The sequence below is a fragment of the Medicago truncatula genome, chromosome 2, assembly GCF_003473485.1.
Source record: "Medicago truncatula cultivar Jemalong A17 chromosome 2, MtrunA17r5.0-ANR, whole genome shotgun sequence".
NCBI lineage: Eukaryota > Viridiplantae > Streptophyta > Magnoliopsida > Fabales > Fabaceae > Medicago > Medicago truncatula.
Genome location: NC_053043.1, coordinates 45,878,687 through 45,896,266, shown reverse-complemented (window position 1 = coordinate 45,896,266; position 17,580 = coordinate 45,878,687). Strand labels below are relative to the sequence as shown.

Genomic DNA, 17,580 nt, shown 5'->3' with positions numbered 1-17,580 from the left:
TTATATGCCTAACTTACCAAAGCTAGTAGCTAGGCTAGGCCTAGTAAATTTGACTATTTTTTATTAGAAAATGAAATTCGTGACTATTTATAGTCTATTGAGTTCCATGTCTTGTATTCATCTTCCAGCTTTATTGGACTTAGATCATAGTAATTCCAACTTAGAAAACCACAAAGTCACACTCTTATTAACATGCTTTAAAGACAATAACTTCTAATTTGTGCTAAACAAATGGGTGGATTAGACATTAAAGGCAATACCCATATCCACTTTTGTTTGTGCTCCAATTTTTCTACTCTTATCGTCAAACCTTATCATAGTAAACTAAAATTACACTGTGTATAGCAGCCTACACGAGGATAAAGAATAAATGAAACTATTATCTCTTCTAGAAAATTACTACTAATTATAACAATTATTTTTTAAAATCCATTTTAAATTGAAATCAATTACAGGTTTAACTGATTTGAGTCATATAATTAGTTTAAGTGTGTAGTAATCGATTAATTTACTTGACCAACAAAATGAATTAATTTAGTGAGCAAGACCATTAGTGTATGGTAAAAGTCCATTTATTATTGGGTTTTTCAATTTCTACAAATTAAGAAGTTCTAAATTTGTATGCATTTTATATTTAATATATAACTTTCACCCGATAAAAAAAGTAGGAAAATTTTATGGTGAAGTCATAAGAATGACTTTTCTAGTGAAGTCAAATAGTCAATCATTGAGCATTTGTGTATTTAATCCATGTCCATAAAATGTGTCATTATATTGTTACTTACTGCAATTATGTCTCTGGTTAAATCAAAATTAAACATAGATTCTGATTTGTGCACTAAAATTGAAATTCCCCTTAATATTTCGTATGAGAACTGATTTGTAATAAGGTAAAGTTTATTTTTAGAGTGGTCCACCAGCAGGACACCAATTGACATGACATCGACAGTTATACTATTGACTAAACAAAATACTTTTTCAAAAAAATCAGTTTTCAGACTGCACCGTAGAAGTCCCAAAAAAGTAACCCTTTGAGAATAGCACTCTTCACCCAAAAGTGCATATAGCACTCTTCACCTACTCATACCCCATATGCACTTTCCTTTTTTTTATCCGTACGTGACTTGAATAATATTCTCTTTTAGTTCTTTGAACTTGTCTTCAAAATGCCCGAGTCTTGTGGCTACCTATATCTTCTCTTGTTTTTTAAGTTGTTGTAGAGTCTCGAAATCTAGTTTAAACATTTATTAATTTAAGTTTTTAAGACTAGTAAACCTTACTATGATACTAGTCAAAGACGATTTATTTATTTCTTGTGGGTTGATCCAAAAACTCACCGCCCTAAGTGGAGGAGTTGAGTTCGAACCCCTATCATAAAGTTCGGTCTAACAATTTTGATGTTTATTATTAAATTTAATACTAGTACATAAGTATGTGTACATCTAAAAATGTCGTGATTCTTGAACAACATACTCACAACCTTAGACATATACAAATTAATATTTCAGATGCAGCCCGATGTGGAACTTTTGTGTTAGTTTCAGATAGCTTAGTCTCATGAATATCATGTCACCTAGTGGTTACATTATGAAACTAATTAATCATGGTATGATCCATATGGTTTATCATGCCATGTATACACATTATATCGTACGTGTGTTTTTTTATCTAGTTTTTGAGTTGTGTTAGTTAATTCAATGGAGACAGCAAAAACATGGTCCCAACCTTATTTACCGATTTAATCAAGTATTGAATTAAGTTCAAAAAGATTACAATAATGAAAAGGTGTAAAGATGAGGAATGGCGTACGTGCATGAAGTTCATAAATCATAACCAATGCCGCGTTATGGTCTACACCAAACTATATGCTGTGTGTCAAAGTCATGTGCTTGTCAGTGACAACCGACAAGTGGCAAAGGTTTGAAAATATAAGATGGAAATCGTTTACTTAATAGCTATTTTTCTCACAGAATTTAAAATATAATTGACTATAACATAATATGGATATATGGATTTAAAATATAATTGATTATAACAAAATATGGGACTTAAAAATATATAGGTTAGTTTTTTGTGATGTCATTTTACTTTTGTAGCTACATTTTAAAACTAACGGTGTAATAATATGGGATCTCATATTATATATATATTGGTAGCAAGGATCTCATATTATATTATATTATATGTCGGTGTATAGCCAATATTCATATTAAACGTGTATATGCATTAAACTCATAATATAATAGTAGTAGCGGCTCTTAAAAATAAAAAAAATTAGTAGTAGCCGTAAAAGATAAATGAGTACCAACACATTCCTTTCTTTTTTTTTTTTTTTTTTTTTAGAGAATCCAACACATTCCTATGAATGATAGAAATTCGATTCCGACTCTTGTAAATGGAAAATATCTAATTAGGATGGGAGAACACACCTTATATCTCCTACAAGTTCTTTAACTATAATTAGTCATTGTTAAATGGTGATGAAAATTTTGTACCAATAACATGGTAATCCATCAATGACGAAATATTCAGGAGAAGCTAAATTTGATTTTTAGATTAAACAATTTTTTGTCAGACTTTATTAACCTTCTAGAAGACTTTTCTTCCCTCTGATTAAATAATGTCAAATAGATATTTGTAGAGATATTTTACGGTTTGACTAATAATAAAGGTTGTATTATAGAGTGATTAGATTTGATGTATCATACACTTGTAAAAAAAATTAAATAAGTAAATAGTCTCATAAATATACCAGCATTTAATTTTAGTCCCCCTAAAATATTTTTTAGAATTTTGGTCTTTTCAAATTTTTCATGAAATTAGTTTATGCTCTACATTGAATATTACACTATTGTTTTAATAGCAAAGACTAATTTCATGGAATATTTTTGGAATGACCAAAAGTCTAAGGAAAATTTTAGCGAGACTAAAATCAAATGTTGGTATATTTAATAGGATTATTTACTTATTTAACCCTAAAAAAAATATTAATAATATGTGAGTTATTTTTAAAAAAAATTATAATAATATGAGAGTTATTGGGGTTACTACTACCACCGCTTAGTCGACAGTGCTATGTTTCTACTCACTAACAACCACCTAATGACTATATACATTTTTTTCGAAGGATTAATGACTATATAGATGAAATCATAGAAAAAATAATGGAAGAATTTCAATAGTGAATTGTGTCTTTTAGCAGAAAATTTATATAGATTTTGTGTCTACATATGTGCGACGGAGCTCATTGGCAACGAGGTGGGGCAAGGTTGGTTCATAGTCGTTCAACACGTTGATCACACAATTAAGAAAAGAGGGTCTTATAGCAATGATAGTCTTTTATGCTAAATTGCTTCTTTTCAAAATTCAACTATATCAAACTTGCTTAAATTATCAAGTATCATGATTAGCTAGTTTAATAGATAGTAGTACTAATTAATTCCGTCAAAAAAGTAGTGGTACTAATTAACAAATTTTTCCTTTTGTCAAAAAGTTAACAAATTTTTCACACATTTTTTATTGAAAATTGTAGGTTATATTATACTCCCTCCGTCTCTAAATAATAGTCGTTTAAGGTTGATGCACGGTTATTAAGGAAATGATTAATTGTGTTGATTTTGATGGTAAAATTAGTACTATCATTTACTAAAACACTCTTATTAATTGTAGTTAATGGAGTAGTTAAGTTGGATGAAGTTCAATAAATAAGGGTATTATAATGGGAAAAAATAGTAAATGCTGCATTGGTATTCTAAAGTGACAATTATTTTGAGAAAAAGAAAAATGGGTAAAAAAAACAATTATTGTGAGACGGGGAGAGTACTAAATTTGCAACGGGTATGTCTAACCACTCTTTATTTAAAAAAATTATTAGGTGAAAACGCACCTGACAATTAACTCTTAAAACAATTAATTAAACAAACTCTAACTTGTTAAACTCCAGTTTATATGTTATTCATGACATGCAAGTATGTGGCTTGTTTCTACCGAGACACAACAAACTATGAATTTTTTGAGTTAATCTTAGGCTAACATGGCTCAGCATGAGGAGATTGTTGATTTGGATGGAAATATAAGTTAGTCGTTTCAATGGTTTGTCCCAAGAAAGAAGAAGCAGCATGAGGCGAGCAAAAGTTTCAATGTGGATGCTTCCGGTCGTTCGCCTAACTAGATTCTTTGACGGGAGTTGTTCCTTATGTTTTTTGTTTGTTTTCTATCGATTTTAGTTTTCTTTTTCTTCCTTTATTTTTCTTCAGGGTTTTGGTTTAGTCTCGCATTTTTTTATACCTTTTCTTTTGATTAATATATGTGATAATAGAAATTCATCACTATAACACTTCAAAATAAATGCACCTTTCTAACCGATTCAAATGATCTCTCTTGTATAGAAATTCATTTTAGGGATGTGATAATAATGAAAAGTGGCTTGAATGTTTCATGGATGGAAAACAACCTTCCGACCAAGCCCACGTTTATGTACTACTACTTATAGCATGCGTCCTTGTGAATTTGCAAGATCATTTATTACCATTCATCCTCAATTTTTATTTTGCTATTCCATCAAATTCAACATAACAGTACCCCCTGTCATTTTAAAAAAGTTGACAACGTGCTCAATTTACAAAGAATTAAAGGTTGTCACGTTTGGAAGAGTTAAGCTATTTATTGATTAAAATTAGGACCACGTGAACGTGATTAAGATTTAAGCATAGAAATTACAATGAATTAGAGGATGTTATCATGTCACAAATGGAAGAGTTCGCAGTGCTCTACTAGAAGAATAAAATTAGGTCCACATGATTAAGATTTAGGAGAGAAAAGAGCTGCTCCAAATTCTTGGACCACTGAGTTCTAGTAGTAGTGACCAAAAGCTGATAAAATCACTTAAGCCCATATGCATGCATCTTTTATGAAATCGTGCACCTTCATATTTATCTTTTGGTGTCCTCTTGAAAGAAATTATTGCATTAACATTTATCCCTTGTTAGTTTTCATTTTCTGTCTTTACAAAAAGTACTTTCACTCTTCTCAATTGAGGCAAAGTTATATTTTCTTCTCGACTTTAAATTAGGGGTGACAAAGAAGGCCAACCTTCCTGCATTAGTCCGCCCTATCATCAATCCGTCTAAAAATGGGCACACGGGGAGGCCATCGGTGGCTTGACCTGTTATTAAAAGAAAATTATAAACAAATAAAATTTATTGATTTTCAAACGAATTGGTCCGTTCAAATAGATAAAACTTCAAAATTAATCCACAAAACTTCAAGTTTGTAGAGTTGTAGGAAGAAAATAAGCTAATGGATTGCCAAAAAAATAAATAAAACAAAGATATTTGTTAAATTGACAGGACATGTAAACCCTTGTCACCTTCCCACATTTTTAAAGGGTTAAGCGGAGTGGACAATCTTGAGTCGTAATGTTCAAAACCTCAACTTACTCTAGCCAAATTAACGGATCAATGGGTTAGCCTGTCGATCTTTTTATCAAAGTTTCCTCCTTCATCAAAATATAAAATGCTTAAACCTACTTTCTACTCTTAATTCAACCAAACAACAATTTTAATTTTTCCATTTTAAAATATAGAATTTAGTCCTTCAAATTCACAAGTTTCGGGATTTTTCCCCACAACCTAGTTTGGAGCTTTTTTACATGTCATTTTTTTTATTGGTAGCGTAGAATTACGTCCGAAGATGTGACTTTGGTGAAGTGGACAAGAAACATGGGCCAAAAACTCTATTACAACATTTTGTTCAGTTTCATTGATCAAATTCTGCTTTCGACCAAAAAAAAAATGTAATCATATTCTTTAGAAATCCAATGTTTTCTGTCAAAATCAACAATGTCACACCATTAATTATAATTCAACATACTTAAAAAACATGACACGTTAAAAAAATCTCAAACTGGATTGCGGAAAGAAAAAAAATATTGAAACTTGTGAAATAGGGTGCTAAAAACATAGATTTAAGAAATCTGAGAATAAATTCTCGTTTCAACTAAAATAGAGAGACCAAATCTACATTTAAGCCCGTAGATATATTTTTTGTGTCTCGCAGATTTAACTCGTGGGATAAAAGACTACGTGCACAATAACCATTTTTTTCGCTCTTAGTGTGCAATTCTGGTTATTCCGTTTAATAACTCATTATAAATAATAAATTTCCCTAATTCAATTGTTAATTATTATTGTTATAATGGATTAATGATCAGACACGCTGTTTTGCATAAATCCAAAAGGGAAATGCTTGTTATTACGAGACGAAAGCGAAGAATAATTATCAGTCTGATCATTGTATTTCTAAATGTCCCCATTTATTCGGCCACATCCCACTCTTTTGGTTTTGTTATTTTTATATGTGTAGTTCTTGCGTTTCTTGCACACGATTTTCGTAAGAAATAGCACCACTCAATCCAAAATATGTAGATACATGATCTAGTCATCAATATTTTGCTTTCATTAGAAACTATTGTTGAAATATCAAATAGTTTTAAAATTTTATCCATGAAAAAATAGTCTTAAAATTTTATAAAAACTTGTGAAGTTGATATACTTAATAAGAACTTTTTATTTGACGATTGAATTAGTGTAACTTGTTGTTTATTTATAATGAGTTGTTAAGCAGAGTAGCTATCGAAATTAAGTTGGCCTTAATTTTTTAGACAAAATTCCATCTTTTCTCTAAGTTTCTCTGCTACTATCATGGAAAAGGGGTGGTTTTTGATGATTTTTTACCCGAAATCACCTATTGTGTTATTTTTTCTCATTTAATCAAATGAAAAGGGGTGGTTTATGATGATTTCTTTCGTGACATTTCGGTCTTAATGTAACATTGTTTGATTCCTCGTTTTGATAGGGTGTTCATTTGATTTTTCGTGTTGATGGGGTGTTTGTTTGGTTTAGACATGAGTCTTCATGTCACTTTGAATCTATCACATTATTCGCAAACAATTTAACTTTTAATGCTATTAACTTAAATGTTGTGATTTTATTTATTAGATTCATCCTTTTTCATTTTTATCAAAGTTGAATTTACAATTGTATATGATGAACTATTTAAAAAAAAAAAAAAAAAAAACAGACTAACTCTTGGTTGATGTTGGATTCTTAACCACAGAAATCCATTCTAAATTTCATCAAAAGAAAAAGAGAAATCCATTCTTAAGTGATCACTAGATCATTGACGACTTTGATGGTGTAGCTAAATCAAATTCATTAACACCCGCTTCAATGGATTTTTTTCTACTCTAAAATTTTTTCTTTAAAAACAAAACTACAATGAATCCATAGAAAAAGTATCAAAGAAAATGAAGTAATATTTAACGCCAAATTTTGATATAAATTGTTACACCTTGAACTTCAACGATTACACTATACTATACAAAAGGTTTGCTATTCTAAAGTGGTGGAACCATTGGATGGTGGTGGATTCTTTTGGAGATGATTGAAAGTCAAAAGGAGAAGGAATGCAAGTTGTTCATTTGGTGTGCTAAAACCAACCATTCATTTTTAGTCGATGGTTGAGAATAATTCCTCCCACATCCACACAAATGTTCAATTTTTCAATCTAAAATCAAATCTAGCTAATTTTCTAAAGCCAGATCTCTTAAAATTATTTTTTGTTTACTTATATTTCAGTTTATTAAATTTTCAATAAGTATTAATAGAAATGAACAAATTGAAACTGAAGAATAAAATACCAAGCACCTAAAATTTATTCCAACAACAATCCTGCAAATGATCTTGGCATACCACAGCAGTGATGTATCATGTATGAACAGGTAACAATATGGAGTATTTATGTAAGCCTACTCCAAGATAATGAATTTCTTAAGCCAAAACAAACACATTCATATAAGGATATAATCCTGAATGTGTACCATATCTCCAGCTGTGCATTGCTTCTAAAAAACAATTTTGAAGGCTGATCTTAAGTTAAAACCATAAAATTACCAACTTCAAAGTTCAAACACAATGTTTAGGATAAGCAGACAATTAAACATATAATTATAATGATTGGCATCATTGGTTTGGGATTTCCAAATGAATGAAATGGCTAAGCAGCAAGAATCAAATGGAAGTTGCATGATTTCAAAAATGAAAATAATTATTACGCGGTAGAAATCCACCACACTCCAAAAACTTCTACACGAGCACGAGCGCTTTATCAGGAGTGCTTTATGAGGAGTCTGGACAGAGATTATATGACCATTCATACCTCTTTTGGTCATTTTCCCTTACAAATGAAAAACATCCCATAGAAAATCATCTGCCACTCCCAAATCTAACAAGTTGTACAAGCTCACAATAATCTGCAACAGGCCAAGTTTGAGCACGGTTAGTAATAAAATGAAGGACGTTAAAGATATAATATAGATTAATGGAGTGCAATTCTAAACAGATTATTATGATTTTATTCTAAAGGAATATAAAAATGTAGTTATCAATAACTCAATGCAGTTAATCTTATATACATCATGTATTTGAAATGTTTTAAAGCTATTTAAGCGAGACTACATAAAGCCAAAATTATCCATGAATGCATGTTAAGCTCAAAAAACTGCCACATGACCCAACATATGTCAAATACTTAAACTTCAATAAATGAAAGAATTGATGTTTCAAAGCATTAAAAAAAGGACTTGCAGCATGTATTGTACTGATTCAAGAAGAAAAACAGAGATGCTTACTAGTATCTATCATCTAATCGATTCGGAAAAATCGTTGTCTGCAAAATTTGTCACTCCTGAAGTTCATCAACAATGAAGTCCTGAAGAGCAATCATTTTGATAGAATTGGACTTCAAGCTCTTTATTGCTTCGGCAGTTGCCAGAGCACCATTAACTGTTGTCACAATAGGAACCTTGTAATCCAAAGCCATCCTCCTCAGAGCCAGACCATCTATACGATCAAGTGCGTCATCTGAACTAGTTACAACCATCAGCTGAATGTCTCCATTAGCTATCATGTCACCAGCATGAGGCCTTCCTTCATGTAGCTTCAATACTAGCACAGCAGGGATATTGCAGAATTTAAGAGCAAGAGCTGTTCCAGCAGTAGCAACAATCTGAAATCCAATATCAATAAAAGCCTTTGCAATCTTCTCAAGGTGAGGCTTTGTTAAGTCATTCAAGCTAAGGAACACACTACCAGATAGTGGTAACTTCTGACCAGCAGCAATTTGAGCCTTAGCAAATGCAATATTATATGAAGGGTCAATACCCATGACCTCACCAGTACTACGCATCTCAGGACTTAGAAAGATGTCACAGCCTGGAAACTTTGAAAAGGGAAGAACTGCTTCCTTGACTGACACGTGTTTAGGAATAACCTCTTTTGTAAACTTTATATCATGAAGAGACTTTCCAGACATGACAAGGGAAGCGTATTTAGCCAAGGGGTGGCCAATTGCTTTGGATACAAATGGCACGGTACGAGAGGCTCGAGGGTTGGCCTCAAGCAAAAATACATTCCCAGATGGAGTTATTGCATACTGACAATTCATGAGCCCAACCACATTCAGTTTTTTGGCCAATTTTTCAGTCCATGACCTGATTGTCTCCAAGGAAGAAGATGAAACAGTTCTTGTGGGAATAGAACAGGCAGAGTCACCGGAATGTATCCCAGCCTGTTCGATGTGCTCCATTATCCCACCGATAACTACATTGCCTTGCGAGTCAGCCAGCGCATCAATATCAATCTCACAGGCATCAGACAAATACTTGTCAATAAGGACAGGGCGTTCTGGATCCACCTCAACAGCAGTTTCAAGGTATGTCACAAGTCTTTCGTCGCTATATACAATTTCCATTGCTCGACCACCCAAAACATAAGAAGGGCGAACAACAACCGGGTATCCAATTTCTGCTGCAATGGCAAGTGCATCAGCTTCACTCCTAGCAATTCCTCCTTTTGGGTGTTCAATCTGTAGTTCATGAAGCATCACATTGAACCTCTCTCTATCTTCAGCAACATCAATAGAATCAGGAGATGTTCCCCAAATGCGAACATGACCATCCCCACTGGCGCACGCTGGCTTGTGTTCATCTAGGTATCGTTGTAGAGGGAGAGCTAGTTTCAGTGGTGTTTGACCTCCAAACTGTACAATGATACCATCAGGCCTTTCCAAATCAATAATGTTCAAAACATCTTCAACAGTCAAGGGTTCAAAGTAGAGACGATCACTAGTGTCGTAATCTGTGGATACAGTCTCGGGATTTGAATTCACCATGATTGTCTCATATCCTGCTGCCTGCAAAAGCAATGGACAATGATGACATCTAATAAAAGTAGTAGCACAGCAATAAAATATACGACTTATCAGGCCAAATATCGAGATGAGCGAGAACCAGATTCTAATCAACTTGATGCACAAAACAGAACACTAACAAATTCATCAACTTAAAGTACATAGTACTAAACTGATGGACAGCGCATGAAATTCAAATACTCCCTCCGGTCTTTTTTATTAGAAACAAAAGTGAAAATTTTTTTGGTCCTTTTTATAAGAAATATTGACCAAGTTTCAAGTATGTTTGAAGCTAAATTTCATTTGTGCCCTTATTTATTATGAGAGAGAATATTAAAAGTAAGTAAGTTGGTGGAATAAAGAGTAATTAATTTAAGGGTATTCATGGAATTTTTTTTTAAATGTAGAGGTGTATTAAATGAAGATAACTATTTTCAATGTATTTCCTTGGTCTTGATGTTTTATGTCTTTTATTTCTTGTATAAAGGACCGGAGGGAGTATAATACTTCATCACTGAAGGCTAAAGTCATGGTAGGCACACTATCATAGATAGATGAAAAAGACCAATAACATATTATGTTCATTTGTTTATTGGTATCCTTAAATAAACACACAACTAGTGGAGCATGAATACTTGAATATCTGGAATCTATTTAATAGAAAGGGAAAGATAACGAACCTGGAGAGAAAAGGATGCATGACAGCAACAATAGTCAAACTCAATCCCTTGACCGATTCTATTTGGTCCTCCACCCAAAATCAAAACCTTCTTTCTTGTAGTGGGAGCTGATTCACACTCAAAATCATAAGATGAGTACATATAAGGAGTATTGGCTTCAAACTCTGCAGCACAGGTATCAACTCGCTTATATGCTGGAACAACACCAAGAGATAGCCGTCTACTTCGGACTTCTTTCTCGTTGGACTTGGTTGCAAATGCTATCTGTTTATCACTAAATCCTCTTCTTTTTACCTCATAAAAATCGAGATCCGTCAAATCAGACAGATTATTCGACATCAAGAAATTTTCGACATCAACTAGCTCCTTCAACTGCCTGAGAAACCATCTATCAATAAAACTCAGCTCAAAGATTTCATCAATTTGCATCCCTTTCTTCATTGCAGCATATACAGCATGGATGCGCTCCGGATTAGGAACCCGGAGGTTATACTTCAATTGTTCCCAGTCATAGTCCAACTCCTTCACCGCTCCACAACCCCATCCAGCGTGGCCGTGTTCTAGAGAGCGCACAGCTTTTTGAAAGGACTCCTGGAAGGTTCGCCCCACTGCCATTGACTCTCCAACTGATTTCATCTGTGTTGTTAATATTGGCTGAGAACCGGGAAATTTTTCAAAAGCAAACCGAGGAATCTACAAATCAAACAGAGTAAACACAAGGTAAAAAACACATGTCTTGCTCCATATTAATAAGATTACAAACTAAATAACCAAAATCACATATACAGTCACGTATTAGTGTATAATTAGTTAATTACACATGCATGCAAAACTTAAAAGAAAAATATCAATTTCAAGGACTAAACTGATTGATATTTTTCAAATTTACTGACTCTTACAATTTCCATGACTAAAATGCCTACTTACTCAAAGTGCAACGCAGAAAGATTAAACTTTTAAACAAAAAAATGATAACATGACATGAATTATACCTTAGTAACCACATAATCAATAGAAGGCTCAAAACTAGCAGGTGTCTTTTTAGTTATATCATTCGGAATTTGATCCAAAGAATAACCAACAGACAACTTTGCAGCCATCTTCGCTATTGGAAACCCAGTAGCCTTACTAGCAAGAGCAGAAGACCTAGAAACTCTAGGATTCATCTCAATCACCATAACCTCACCATCCACAGGATTAACAGCAAATTGAACATTAGAACCACCACACTCCACACCAATTTCCCTAATAATTGCAATGGAATAATCTCTCAATCGCTGATACTCCTTATCAGTCAAAGTCTGCGCTGGAGCAACCGTAATGGAATCACCAGTATGAACACCCATAGGATCAATATTCTCAATAGAACAAATAATCACAACATTATCAGCTAAATCTCTCATAACCTCAAGCTCATATTCCTTCCAACCCAACAATGATTTCTCAATCAAAACCTGATTAGTCAAACTAGCAGCTATCCCAGCTTTACAAATCTCCATCAAATCTTCGCGATTATATGCAATCCCACCACCGGTTCCTCCCAGCGTAAAAGCCGGTCTAACAATCAAAGGAAACTCGATTTGATTCGCAATCTGCATACACTCTTCTAATGTACTACAAGTACCAGAAGGTGGTGTTTTTATCCCAATATTCTTCATAGCTTGTTTAAAAAGCTCTCTATCTTCAGCTTTTTTAATAGCTTCCAATTTAGCACCAATTAACTCAACTCCGTATTTCTCCAACGCACCACTCTCGGCCAACGCAACGGCCAAATTAAGAGCGGTTTGGCCGCCCATGGTCGGGAGAAGTGCGTCGGGGCGTTCGGATTCGAGAACCTGTTCGACTAATTCAGGAGTCATGGGTGTGATATAAGTTCTATCAGCAGTTTCTGGATCTGTCATGATTGTTGCTGGATTTGAGTTTATTAGAATAACTTCGTAACCTTCTTCGCGTAATGCTTTGCATGCTTGTGTTCCTGAGTAATCGAATTCGCATGCTTGACCTATTACAATTGGTCCTGCGCCGAGGATAAGGATCTTTTTTATATCGGTTCTTTTTCCGTGTATTGGTTGGGTTTGTGGTTGTTGTGATGGTGGTGGTGCGGTGGTGATGGTTGTTGCGGCGGCGTTGGTGGTGGTGGAAATGGAGAGAGGTTTTTGAGAGGATTTGTTGAGAAGGGAGGGGAATGGGAGGGAAAGATTAGAGGGAAAGCGAGGAATGGGAGAGAAAATTGGAGAGGAATGGAGTGGAAGTTTGTGGAAATGGGTGATGGAATAAGCCATTGACATTGTGAAGGGGTTTTAGGGTTATGGTGAAGGAAGGAGGCGTGGGTTTAGTATAGTATAGTATAGTAGGGTTTGTTTGTTGTTTGTTTTGGGGGTGAACGAAGGAAGAGGAAAGTTAGTGTGGTGGTCCTTTCTTTCCTTTTGTCACCTTTCAGTCACACTGGTAGCTCAGTGATATGTAATATGTATGAGAGAATCGTTGTAAATTATTGGTGTTTTGGACCCGTTGTCACTTTTCTTTTTTGTTATTCTTTATTTCTTTTAAGTAAGGAAGAGATCTTCACATCATTTTTAACGTCAAAGACTATTATAACTAATACTCTGTATAATTAGAGATTAAATTATCATTTTAATATATTGAAAGAGTATTGTTACTACTTATTACACGTTCATGGACGAACATGATTATTTGCCGAATTTAAAATGAGATAGTTTATTGGATAACTAGTATAAAAATACATCATTTATAAAGAGAAAAATTTAGCCACGAAAATGCCTCGTGGCAAAGTATTTTTTTATGATTTTCATTCATTTGGATTCTAAAATTCAAATAGAAAACATGTGTTTATACACATTTGAATTTTAGGATTTGAATGCCCTAGATTACATCGATCGAAACCGTTTTGTGTTGAAATTAAATTTCATATTTTTACTATTATTTTTTGGCACAACAAGGGTTTAAAGCAAATAAAAGAGGTGTTTGGATCCTAAAATTTGAATTACTTGTATGACCACTAACTAAGTCGTATTTTTATTTAACATGTTGTAAGCACGAGGTTTTGTTTTTTTCTGACCATTTTTTACTCTGGGTATGGACGGTGAGGTCTACGTTACCCTCTCTTTTTTAGGGGGTAATTACCCTCATGATATCAACCAATCAAAATGTAATATACACATATGCAACATTAAATATCAAATAAATGAGTCCATTTTTTCTAAAAATAAAAGAGTTAATCTTAATCATTAGGTAACTTTTAATACTTTTAATTTTTATTTAATTATATTAAGGTGCTCAAATATCTTAATTAATTTACACTGCAAGACTTATAACAAATAAAATTTTACATCAAATTTTTCATCTGGATGTCCTTAAATTCATCACTTACATTCATAAAATTTCTTCCATTCCAAAACCCCGAACGTGAGAACAAAAACATCTCTTTCATTCAAATTTCTTCTTATTTATTCTTCCTTATTGATCAATTCTTTTTTCTTTTTCATTCTTCTTCCCATTTTGATTGTTCAATTTTGTTGTACCAAACTGCCGTAGTTTTCAATTATAGTGAGAATTGTCGTTGTTTCTAGAACCGCACTATCAGCCAAAACCTTTAAGTCCAAACAAAAGAACAAAAGCCTCATGACATAACCATTTCAGCAGTAACCGGAAAAGAAAGAAAAAAAGCTAGCAAACTCCCACAACATCACAGCGGCAACACCTGCTAACAGTCCTCAAAGTACAACAGATGACTTACTCAATTGTTATAATTAACTAACTCACAACCAAGAAAAATCAAGTCACCATACTTGACGTGGTTCTGGAAATAACGACAATTCTCACGATACTTGGAATCAAACGAACGACGACGATTCTCACGAAAATTGAAAAATGCGGCAGTTTGGAACGACAAAATTGAGCAATCAAAATGGGAACAAGAAATTTTATGAATGTAAATTATAAACTTAAGGACATTAAGATAGAAATTTGATGTGAAATTTTATTTGTTCTAAGTCAGTCCTGTAGTGTAAATTAATTAAGATTGAACACCTAAATATAATTAAGGCAAGATTACATTAGGGGTCCATTATCTTATTTATTTGTAACACTTTAGCCCTTTATCTTTATTTTTTTCTGTTTAGGTCATTTATCTCTCTTAAAAGCACATATACATATTTTTTTTCTCATTTTTTATTAAAAAATACATAATTTTATTTTTAAAAATATATTTTTATTAAAAATGAAAAAAATTCAGAAATATGATGAAGATGTTCGTCATCTTCTTTAAATAAATAAAAAATCTACTAAAATATATCTCTAAATATCATGAATTAATGTTATATTCAACTCAAACCTTCTTTTAAACACAAAAATCAAAACCACAATTTCACAAATGTTGCAAGGCGGATGGTGGAGGCTAAGTCACTAACGGAAGGGTTAGGCTTTACGAAAGTTAAGATTGTCCCGAAAACAACAAAATTGATGTGCAAAACTGCTCTCAATTTTGGGGTTATTTTTATGCCGAGTTTGAATATTGAGTTAGAAAATAATAATAATAATAACAATATAAGGTGTGAAAATTTATATAACTAATTTATGTTTTTGTGATGAAACTAAATCTCTTTTTTTATAGGGTTTTGATTTTTGTGTTTAAAAGAAGATTGAAGATGAACATAACATTAATTCGTGATATTTGTAGATATAGTAGTGTAGGATTTTTTTTTTATTCAATGAAGATTATGAAGATTCAAAGGAAGAAGATGAAGATGATGAACATCTTCATCATATTTCTGGATTTTTTTTAATAAAAAAAAAATGAGAAAAATGAGTATATGTGCTTTTATAAGAGATAAAAGACTTAAACGAAAAAAATAAAGATAAAAGACAAAGTGTTACAAATAAAGGACCTCTAATGTAATCTTGTCTATAATTAAATAAAAATTAAAAGTATTAAAAGTTACCTTATGAATAAAATTGATTTTTTTTTTAGAAAAAAATTGACTCATTTATTGACATTTAATGTTGCCAATGTATATTACATTTGATTGATATCATGAGAGGGTAAATACCCCTAAACAAGAGAAGTTAATCCGGAAAAAACAAGTATGGACCTGACGTTTGTGTACTTTTTTCCTTTGCAAGACAACCACGTATAAAATGAAATTTATCCATCTTTTGCAATTTTCCTTTTCCATTTGGGTCTTGTCACAATCACAATTAAGCTCTATAATTGTTTTTTTTATTTTTTTGAGATAGTTGTAAGAAAAAATTGAAGATAGTTGTTTTTTTATTGTTTCTCTTATATATAGATGAAGATAGTTGTAAGAAATACGCAATAACCTGCAATTAAAGGTTAGGACAACATTTTTTTGTTTTTATGTTATAAGCTTTAATAATTGTATTAGCCTAATTCTTTCGAGCATGGATTACGATTTATAACATATATGTGCGGACAAGGAATTGGTGAATTCTAATTTTTTGTGTGAATATGCATGCTACTTTCTTAATCTAGAAATTGAAGCAAAATCATTATGGTAAAATATAAAATAAGGAATTGGATCAAATCAGACTATGCATCTTAAAAGTTTAATTAATTAAAGTCCGTGGGGCTCTGGTTTGGTAAAGATTAAGTGATCAGGCTGAGGAGACGCATTCAATAATCCACAACTTGCTATACATGGCATATATATTTAGCTATACCGAAAGAGTATATTTGTAAAAAAAAAAAAAAAAGTAGAAATAGAAAATTCAAAATATATCCACATCTTTGATAGATGTATTTCGTATTATTTTGACTCCTTTGAACTCTTAAACAACTACAACGAAAACTTAATTAGCAATAAGAATTGTCAAAAAGCAGTTAAAATATATTTTATTTCATTTATTTAGCTTTGGCCCCCTCGTGAAAAAAATAGCTAGCTTCGCCGATGGAAAGATCACGGGTAAAAGTAAGGGTAAAAAGAATACAAGATGTTTGACATTTTGAAAGATTTGGGTTGTAAATTAAAATCGAAAGTTTCAACGACTAAAATTGAACATTTTGAAAACAAAATAATTTGTTTGAATATTTAAACCGGAAGTTTCAAAATACCCAAACATCTTATTCATATATTTTACCAAAAATTTTAAATTTTGAAAGACCCGTTTTGAATATTCAAACCGGATGTTTTGAGTCTAAAACTTAGGGTTTGAACATTTCAAAATTTGAAATTATTGGTACTTTTCTAAAATTTCTGATAGATCATAGGATCCTCCTTGAAAGATAAGATGATCCTGTGAGGCATAATCCTGATCATCTCCTCCCTCGTGCCAATGCTCATAATGTTGATGCCATCTGAACCTCATACTACTCAATCAAAGACTCACATTGATGTCCTACATCATGCATCACATGTTGCAAAGCAGCTGCTGAAGGAGCTTCAACAACTCTATTACAAAGAGAAGCTTGCAGTCGAACTCAATAATTAGGATTTCTAATGTGATTATAAATTAGAGATAAAATCATAATCACATACTTGATCTTGATCTTAAAGTTCACTTACTTGATTAATGCGAGCTCGCTTACTTGATCTTGAAGTTCAACCACATTCACATACACGTTAATTAGCTTAGTAACTCACATGGAAAATAATCTCTTTTTACGTTTCCTTTG

General features: G+C 32.5%; 1 protein-coding gene across 1 annotated transcript; it reads right to left on the bottom strand.

The window, feature by feature from the left end:
- Positions 1-7,924: 7,924 nt before the first annotated feature.
- LOC11418051 (carbamoyl-phosphate synthase large chain, chloroplastic) lies at positions 7,925-13,390 on the bottom strand. Its single transcript, XM_003597108.4, has 4 exons — positions 11,921-13,390; positions 10,929-11,621; positions 8,690-10,251; positions 7,925-8,311 (listed from the first exon to the last, which is right to left on the bottom strand). The coding sequence occupies exons 1-3, from the start codon at positions 13,214-13,216 to the stop codon at positions 8,740-8,742; spliced, it is 3,501 nt and encodes a 1,166-aa protein (XP_003597156.1). The 5' UTR covers positions 13,217-13,390; the 3' UTR covers positions 7,925-8,311; positions 8,690-8,739.
- Between the last annotated feature and the right edge of the window lie 4,190 nt (positions 13,391-17,580).

What these genes read in the sequence shown, in the direction of transcription:
- LOC11418051 (XM_003597108.4), bottom strand. Translation starts at nt 13,216, where the DNA reads ATGTCAATGGCTTATTCCATCACCCATTTCCACAAACTTCCACTCCAT. An exon ending in TTGATTATGTGGTTACTAAG is followed by an intron (nt 11,622 to 11,920) that starts GTATAATTCATG and finishes TTTGATTTGTAG; the next exon opens with ATTCCTCGGTTTGCTTTTGA. An exon ending in ATGCATCCTTTTCTCTCCAG is followed by an intron (nt 10,252 to 10,928) that starts GTTCGTTATCTT and finishes TTGCTTTTGCAG; the next exon opens with GCAGCAGGATATGAGACAAT.